Below are 8223 nucleotides of genomic sequence, written 5' to 3'. Positions count from 1 at the left end.
GTTTGGTACTCGGCATGGTACTGTGCAGCTCAGCACCAGATCTACCTCCTGTCCGCTCTCATGTGGTGGAGATTGATTGGGGTTTGTTCTCCCAATGCAGTGAACAGTTGTCTTCTACTGGACATCTGTGCTCATGGGATTATTTTGTGGCAAGACAATTTGAGCTGAGTCCAAAGAAGCAAGCAGGAGAAGGTTTCCTGAGGCTGTGGATCAGACCCCTTCTCAGGTGTGACTGAGGAACCTGCAGAATGGGAAGAATTCAGAGGGGACATACTTTAGCCCTGATGCCATGTGTGGCTTTCTCCCCCCCTCCACCCTGCTCTGTCCCCACCCCTCCAATCAGCCTCTTTAACATGACAAAGAGCCTCAAGGAGCGGACGATGGTGGATATTGCAGTCCCAGGCAGGGTATAGCCAGCTATAAAGGTAACTACCTGTCTACACTTCGTGGCTACCTCAGCTTGCTGGTGAGACCTGCCCCCCCCAAGTGGAGGTGGAAGGTGGGGAACCACCTCTTCATCTGCCCCCTCATGTGTGCACACTTGGCTCTGCCCCCCTACCAGGCTTACCCCAGCGGGACTGGCATGGGGTACCTGGAGTTTTACTGGAACTCGATGGGGGAGGCAGGACATGCCCCCGCTTCAGCCGGGCCAGCGGGAGCCACCAGTGCCAGTCAGTCTCCGGAGGCAGGAGGGAAGAGGCAGATGGCAGGTAAGGCGTTTCAGCTAAGTCCTAGAGCTGATCCCCAGGATACCTGTGGTCCCAGGTCAGCCACTCGTTTAACGACCTTGAGCAAATTTTTCTCTCTCCCTGCCTTGGTTTCCTAATGTGTGAGCTGGGCAAAGTGCGATGTGGTAGGCAAGGAGGATGGGTGACCTTGGGCAGTCAAACCACCTTTCCATGCTACTTTTCTTTTGTGACCGTGAACCGGTTTCCTAAACCTCAACAGAGCCTGCGAGAGTCCAGGCGCTGGCAGGTCTGTGCTCCGGGCTGAAGGGCAGTGTGACAGCATGGTCTTATGGAAGTTCATGGTTCTCGGGGCAGGAATGTCTGGGCCTCCTTTTAGTCAAATGCTGTCATGTGTGCTATGGAGAGAAACAAATCGTGAAGGTAATTCTGCTCGTGGCATCCCTTATCCCCTTACAAACTCCTCGCACCCTTCACGTGCTCATTAAACTTGAGCCTGAATCACTATGCTGGGAAGTCTGTGCCCTTTAAATGCAGCGTTGTTACTCAGTGCTTCTTTTAGTTTACCGTTTTCCTCTCTCTATTTCCCTCTCCTTTCCGTGCTCTTGTTGCCTTGCCTTTCCCTCTTTGCAAAAAAGTCCCAGGCCCCTCCGCAGTGGCATTTTCTGTTCCTGCCATTCCTCTCCCACTCCAGTGAGTGGCAATAGAATAGCTGATGAAAGCAGGTTTTCACCCAGCCCCAGCAGGGTAATGCTCTTGTAAGGTTAATGGGTGGGAGGAGAGTGAGCTTTTGGAGTGCCACTTTCAAGCTGTCAGATGCTATAGAGAGCTACAGGCTTGGGCAAAGTGACTAGTGGCTACTTGGCACGTGGCTACTTGCTATATAATTTGGAGAAAGGCTTAGGTTCCCTGCCAGCTGCCTGCTCCACAAAGGCAGCAGGCAGATTGACTCATTCGTGCCCGCAACGGGCCTGGTATATAGACTTAAAACCCATCTTCAAACACTCTCTTCTGGTGCCTCTCTCTACAGAGAAAGCCAAGTCGTGGAAGCAAAGGCCTACAGATGTCAAGGGCTTGTGGGAGTGGGTCTGTCTTAGGTTTTCATGTTTATGTCTGTTGCATTGCTGTTTGTGTTTCTTGCTTCCTCTTTCCTTCACTCTCTTCTCATGGGAGAGGGAGCGCCTTTGTCTTGAGCTCAAGCTGCAGGTCATAAATTACATGGGGGTTTGGGATGACAGGCTGAGCAGGAACATGTGGGAGCTTTAGCTCTACGTTGTCTTGCTGTGGTTCCTGTCTAACAGAAGACTTTCCTGTTTTCCAAGCCCACATTCTCAGCATGGTCATTTCCTACCTATAAGGTTTTTACTGCACAGCCTGCAGGAGCCAAGCATCCTGTGGTCCTGCAAGAAATTTTAGCTTCCTGTGCATCCTGGTCACAGATGTTCAGCTTTTTCTCAGGCTCTGCAGTCTACGCCCATGCACATAACAACTCAGGCCCTTGCACCTCTTCTGGTGAGAGCTCCTTTCTCCTTGTAGGCAGAATCCCTTTGTAATCCTCATGGCCCTGCTCCCCAGCACCAGAAACCTGCCCCACTACACACCTGCTTCTCCACACGGCCCGTGCTCTGGGTGGTTATAATCTCCTAGGGATAGGAAATAGCCAAGAGCAGGCCTATAAGAGCAGGCAACCCTAGAGTGGCAGGCAACACAAAGACAAGTGTGTCTCTGTCAAGAGAATAACAAGGGAAAAGATACTGCAGACATGGCCACCTTTCTGAGACTCAGCAACACCTCAAGGCTTTTAAGTGATTGCTTAGTAGCCTCTCAGCTTAGGACAGAAGAAGGAAGGGTTTGGTCGGGTGGAAGGGGAGCCCATTCCTCAGGAGGGCGTCAGTACTTTGTGTTGGACATACATTCGGGAGGTTGAGGAGGGTGTCTCAGTGAGCTTCAGAGCCACAGCTCTCAGGGTGACTAGGAAGGAGATTGGGAGCTATTGGTTGGGCTCAGTAGTCAGAAGGTGTGTGCTGAAAACGACACTGCCCCAGTCACTGCACCCCTCTCTCCTGAAATGTCAGTAGGAGGAGAGGGGATGGACCATGCCGAAGGGTTTGCAGAGGAGTAGCTGGAAGAAGAAGGGATGGACAGATTTATCATTGTAGTTATGGGGAAGGGGGGAGACTGGTATTGCAGCCCTTCAGTCAGGGCTGGCCTGAGAAGGTCTCAGCCTCTCACAGATGCCAGCAACCAGGCACCTGACAGAGAGATGCTGGGGTAATCTCTCTTCTTAGCATTTTCCTATTCAGGCAGCCTGAATGACTTTGCATCTTGGCAGCTTTTGTCTGGACCAGTAGCCCAGATTGTTTAGGAAGTTTTTCCTTTAGATCTTTATCTCAACTTTGTCCTCAACAGAGAGCCCCTGAGACATGTACCAGGACAAATGAGAAGGGGCGTGGACACCTTCCTCTGCACTACTGAATTTTGTCCCCCATGCCCCTGGTACAGGATTACTGGCTCTTCTCACCTGTCCCACACATCCACCTTTCCTCTCTCCCTCCCCACTTCCAAGTCAAATGTCTCTCCTTCATTCTTCTCTTGCCAGAAGCCCCCCTCAGTCAAATAGGTCTCTCCATCTGTACACGTGTTTCCAGCAGTGGGATGGTCTATGGTGGCAGCCACAGGCAAACAGGAGTGAGCCAATATCCAAGGCCTGACTGATGCTCTCCACCTGCTGCCCCATCATTGTGAGCACTGACTGCTCTGCCCCACCATACACCCTGGTCAGAGGTTGCTTTGCCTCTGTCTATCAAGTGCCTTGAGATTGCTGGGCAGGCAGTTTTGGGGATCCCAGTCACCAACCCAAAGCTATGCTTGCAGTCATGACCAGCCCTCTTTACACCACACTGAGACCGCAATATTACCGGGATCTTTTGGAGGAAGATAGTAACACTCTAAGCCAATGTGCACCATTCTCCCCTCCCTGCCCTGACTTTTCCACCTTGCGAAAGTGAGCTGCGTGCATCCAAGAGGGCTGAGCTGGGAATCTGCTCGCTGTCAGTGGGCTTATCTGTGCTCACAGATCCATGAGGGAAGAAGGGTGACACAAGCCTTTGCTTCAAGAAAGCCCCTGTCTGGTAGGCAAGGAGCTCTACAGCAGGCAGGGAGCATGCTCATACCCATACAGCTGTGCATTATGTCTTGTATACATTTTCCCATTGTCTTTTTATTTCTAGAAGTATCCCCAGCTTCGTCCAGTTCTGGAAATTTCAGCCAATTCACACCAGATTCAGCCACCAGTCCACATTCGGCATCCTCATCCCCACAGCCTACAGCTAAGTCTCAGAAGGGCAGAGAAGATGGCATGGAGGGGGTGAGGAAGGCCAAGAGCCGCACGGCTTTCTCCAAGGAGCAGCTGCAAACCCTGCACCAGCGATTCCAGAGCCAGAAGTACCTCAGCCCCCAGCAGATCCGGGAGCTGGCTGCTGCCCTCGGACTCACCTACAAGCAGGTGAACACAGAGACTTTGACCCATGGTGTATCTGTCACATGGTGGCTGAATGGTCACGTAAGGCAGTGACAGTATGGAAAGAGGAGTCCTCAGCAGAGAGTGGAGGCAAAGGTGCCAGCTAACAGTTGCTCCCCTGCCTTTTCATGCCCAGAGATCAGAAGCACTTCTGGGGCACAGGAGAATCAGTGGCACCTCATTGGGGCCTCCCCAGTGAGGGGTCAGTTAAGGGTACTGTTGCCAACACTTGTAGCAGAATTGCAAACACAGTGATGAATATGTTGTTTGCCACAAACAGCCTCTACCCTGGGCTTGGCAGCACTTCACAGACTTTTTCCATGCACTGGTGAACTTCACAGAAACCCTGGTATGCATCAGTTCTCTGAATCCCAGGGCTGCAACGTGCCGAAAGCTCTGGCTAACGTTTCCCAGGGCTGATCTTGTCCAATATGTAATAATGTGCCACACACAGCACTGCCTGGCTGCTTGACACCCACTCCCCCCTCCATGTGGGTACTGCTAGGTTCATACATTGCAGCCCTTCAGGGTCTCTGCTGATCCCCAGGTAGGTTGTGTGTAGTGAACTGGTGCTGGCTGAAATGATGCCTTCCTAAAGCAGAGGGGACTGGGCAATGGGGCACAAGTGCTTGCAGTTACAAGTCCAAAATCTGTCTGGAATTTGGATCTCAGAGCTGGGTATGATGGCCTGGATGCACCCGGATGCCCTGGGATTAAAAAAGTTGTATATGCATTGTAGGTGCACACATATGCACGCACACACTGAACTGGTTCTGTCAGGAACAAGATGGGTGGGACAATCTGCTCTTTCCTTCAATCCACATCCCTGCAAAGACTGCTCTCACAGCGCAGACACAGCCCTGGGGGGAAACAGCTCTGGAATTCACCCCAGCAAGGAGCTTTGAATTTGGGAACTGCTGGGTACAAGGAGCAAGCCTCTCCCTTCTCCGCACACAAGCGTGCAGAAACAGTGTCTTAGAAGTTTGTCTGTAGCGCAGGGGGCTTGTAGAGACCTGGGTGGGTCTAACTTGCACCAGTCATTCGTCTCCATGCTTTAAATGAGTCCATTTGTCACAGCTATAACTGTCCCGTGGACATAATGCCGCTCCCTCCCCCCACCATACAGATGCACTAGCCACCTGCTGAGGCTGCTAGACAGACATCTCCCCTTCACAACAACCCCAGGGAGCTCTTAAAGGGCTTTATCTGCTGCTGCCCATGTATCTATGCCATCTGGTCACTCTTTGCTGCTTGTGAATCTGATAACATTTGCTCTTCCCTCTCCTTTGCTGATGTTTTCTCTGCTCTCCTTTCCCCACCCAGGTGAAGACTTGGTTCCAGAACCGGAGGATGAAGCTGAAAAGGTGCCAGAAGCATAGCCTGTGGACTGAGCGGGCTCAGTGCCTCACGCAAGTAAGAATATAGCACATGGCTCAGCATGGCCCTTCTATCTGGGGACATAAGTTCTGTGATATATTTCCTCCGTGGGGGTAACTTAAGCATACAAGTATCAGCATACCCTGCCTTCTGGTTTGTTCAGCGCAGAGGCACAGAGTTGGCACGACTCTCCATGTTCTGTAGGTAGGCTAGCAATGGGCTGACTATGCCACTGAAATGCTTCCAGAGAAAAGCTGTTTTCCTCATATATATATATATATATGACTGTGTATCCACTCCTGACCTATGGGGATGGATATGGTTCCTCTTGCCCTCCCATGCCATTGCTGCTGATCAAGAGACAACATGAAATGTGAAGGGACAGAGCCCCAGTACGTGTCAGGCCTGTGGACACCAGTGGAGAAGCTATGTGTTCTGACTCACTGTCTTTCCCTTTCAGAGTGGCTTCCAGCCAAGTACTTACCTGGACGTGCACCCCAAATTCCACCAGGGCTACCCAATCACCGCAGCCAGCAACATCCAAACTCTGCCTCCCCCCTGTCAGCACTACGGAGCAGGGCAGAATGCTTACACAATTGTGACCAGTGAGGATGGAGGAGTCTTTGGAAAAGGCGGGGGCACCTGCAGCGTCCAGCAGACAGTAGGCTTCATTGCCCAGCACAAAGTAGACTTTTACCACAGCTGTCCTGGCAGTGTGGAATATCCGGGCACAAAGACAGGTGATGGTTGTAACTTTCACCACTCAGCCACCATGGGGGCTCCTTTCCCAACCACTGCTGGCCACCATCTCTATCATTCCTAAGCACTGTGGATGTGGGGTACCTGGGCACCCAGAAATCAAATCTTATTCTCATCTCTCCCTTTGTTATTCATGTGCTCTCCAACTCAGGGGCATCATGTAACGAGAACCTGTTTTGGCATCCAAATATGTGCCTGCAATCATGCACAGACACACAGACATGCAGATACCTGTTTGCCCATATATGTACATACAGCCCTTCATTTGTATGCCCTTACACATGCACACACACACCCCCTTCTTTATTGGCACAGACAACTAAGTTCCCTTATAGCAAGACCCAAGATCTGGCTACCTAGATTATCCCCTGGCTCTTCTAAATTACTGTAACTTGTCTCAGAGGAGGCACAGATTCCTTTGGGGATCTCATTTATACCTATCGCCGTACAGTTGTGTATACATAACACATGAAGCCATGGGCTGTATGGAGAGGTGCTGGTCACAAACCTTTCACTGAAGTTGGAGAAGTTATTGTCACACACCAGGCATCCATCTGATGGTTAGACCACCAGTTCTGTAGGTCAGCCACAAAGCATATAATTCATGAAGTGTGTAGTGAAGAAAGATGTGACAAGTAGCTTGCAGAAAAGCTGGTAAGATGATCTTATAAGCATCAAAATTATAAATAAGCCCTTTGTTCTAGTCTATATCTTTCTGTGCCTCCCCTCAAGAAAACCAAACAGTGCATTCAATTTGGCAAATAATAAAATATTTTTTAAGATGGATTATGTATTTTTCTGTATCTTTTTTCCACTGTAATAGAGCATTGCAATATGAAATCCAGATGGAGCATAAATAGCCATAGCAACCATATGCCATTGTTATTACTGATTTGACGCTGAAACTATAAACAGAGATTTTTCTGTGTTATTAGTGGATCAGCTTCATGACTCTTGGCAGTGGCAGATATCTAGAGTCAAAGGACAAGGGGAGTAACTACCACCCACCTTAAGAATTTCCCCTACCCAGCAATATTTGATACTGGGGCTGGCTAAAACACAGAGGTACCATATTTTCTAAACTTAATACTATATAAGTGTCTAAGTACCTAAAACCAGATGTGTGTATCAAAGTATATTTAATAACAGAGCCCCAGTTCCCTGAGTCACAGGTTTTCTATCACTCTTTGATGATGACAATGACTTTAGCTTAATACAATGAAGTAGCTGTCATGGTTAAAAAAAAAGAGCATAAAATGAAGGCAGCTGATGCTTGCAACTGGCATTAATAAGTGGCATGGTCTTCTATTGGCAAAGCTGGTTTATGTCCCTGTGCCTCACAGATGGTTTGTTCCCACCCCCGTTCCCTCGTGCAGCCACTCTTTGACCCTTTGGTTGTTCAGCTACACTGTTTATAGAGCTGTAGTGTAAACTGTATGACCAGCATGATTTGGGGAAAAATAAGGCCTTTTGGAGGGCAAATTTCTGAGTCATATAATTTTGGAGATCCATTTTAAAGCACAGCCCAAAGACACGTGTCCTACACCCAGCAAGTGCCTAAGCTTGGGGAAGACATGTTCTTGCAACCACTGCACCATCAGAGGGGTGGGGATGGATTGAGTTAGCTTAACTGAAAGGTGCTGGTTAACCTCTGAAGGTGGACTACAATAGCAGCAATTGTCAGGGCTCTCACATGAGTGGGAGGAGTTTTTTCAGCTCCTTTGGAGGCAACAGTGCTGCTACTAACCTGAATATCATCTGGAACCTTTCCATGCCACCCCATCAAAGGCTGCTGTAGGTGAAAAAGTTGAGCTTGTGACTGCTCCTCACTAATAATTCTCTGTTATGCCCTGTTCCTTCAGGGATGCTTTAGGACAGGCA

At 49.7% G+C, this 8223-nt stretch overlaps 1 protein-coding gene across 1 annotated transcript; it reads left to right on the top strand.

Moving 5' to 3' along the window:
- Nucleotides 1–529: 529 nt before the first annotated feature.
- Nucleotides 530–6406, top strand: LOC140646600 (homeobox protein NANOG-like). Its single transcript, XM_072850793.1, has 4 exons — nucleotides 530–710; nucleotides 3917–4191; nucleotides 5530–5619; nucleotides 6044–6406. Exons 1-4 carry the CDS (start codon nucleotides 530–532, stop codon nucleotides 6404–6406), a joined length of 909 nt encoding a protein of 302 aa, XP_072706894.1.
- Nucleotides 6407–8223: the final 1817 nt, after the last annotated feature.

This window comes from Ciconia boyciana, chromosome 1 (genome assembly GCF_034638445.1).
Source record: "Ciconia boyciana chromosome 1, ASM3463844v1, whole genome shotgun sequence".
NCBI lineage: Eukaryota > Metazoa > Chordata > Aves > Ciconiiformes > Ciconiidae > Ciconia > Ciconia boyciana.
Note: the sequence above shows the minus strand (reverse complement) of the source record. Positions and strands in the feature narration are given on the sequence as shown.

What these genes read in the sequence shown, in the direction of transcription:
- LOC140646600 (XM_072850793.1), top strand. Translation starts at nt 530, where the DNA reads ATGTGTGCACACTTGGCTCTGCCCCCCTACCAGGCTTACCCCAGCGGG. An exon ending in TCGGACTCACCTACAAGCAG is followed by an intron (nt 4,192 to 5,529) that starts GTGAACACAGAG and finishes TTCCCCACCCAG; the next exon opens with GTGAAGACTTGGTTCCAGAA. An exon ending in GGGCTCAGTGCCTCACGCAA is followed by an intron (nt 5,620 to 6,043) that starts GTAAGAATATAG and finishes TTTCCCTTTCAG; the next exon opens with AGTGGCTTCCAGCCAAGTAC.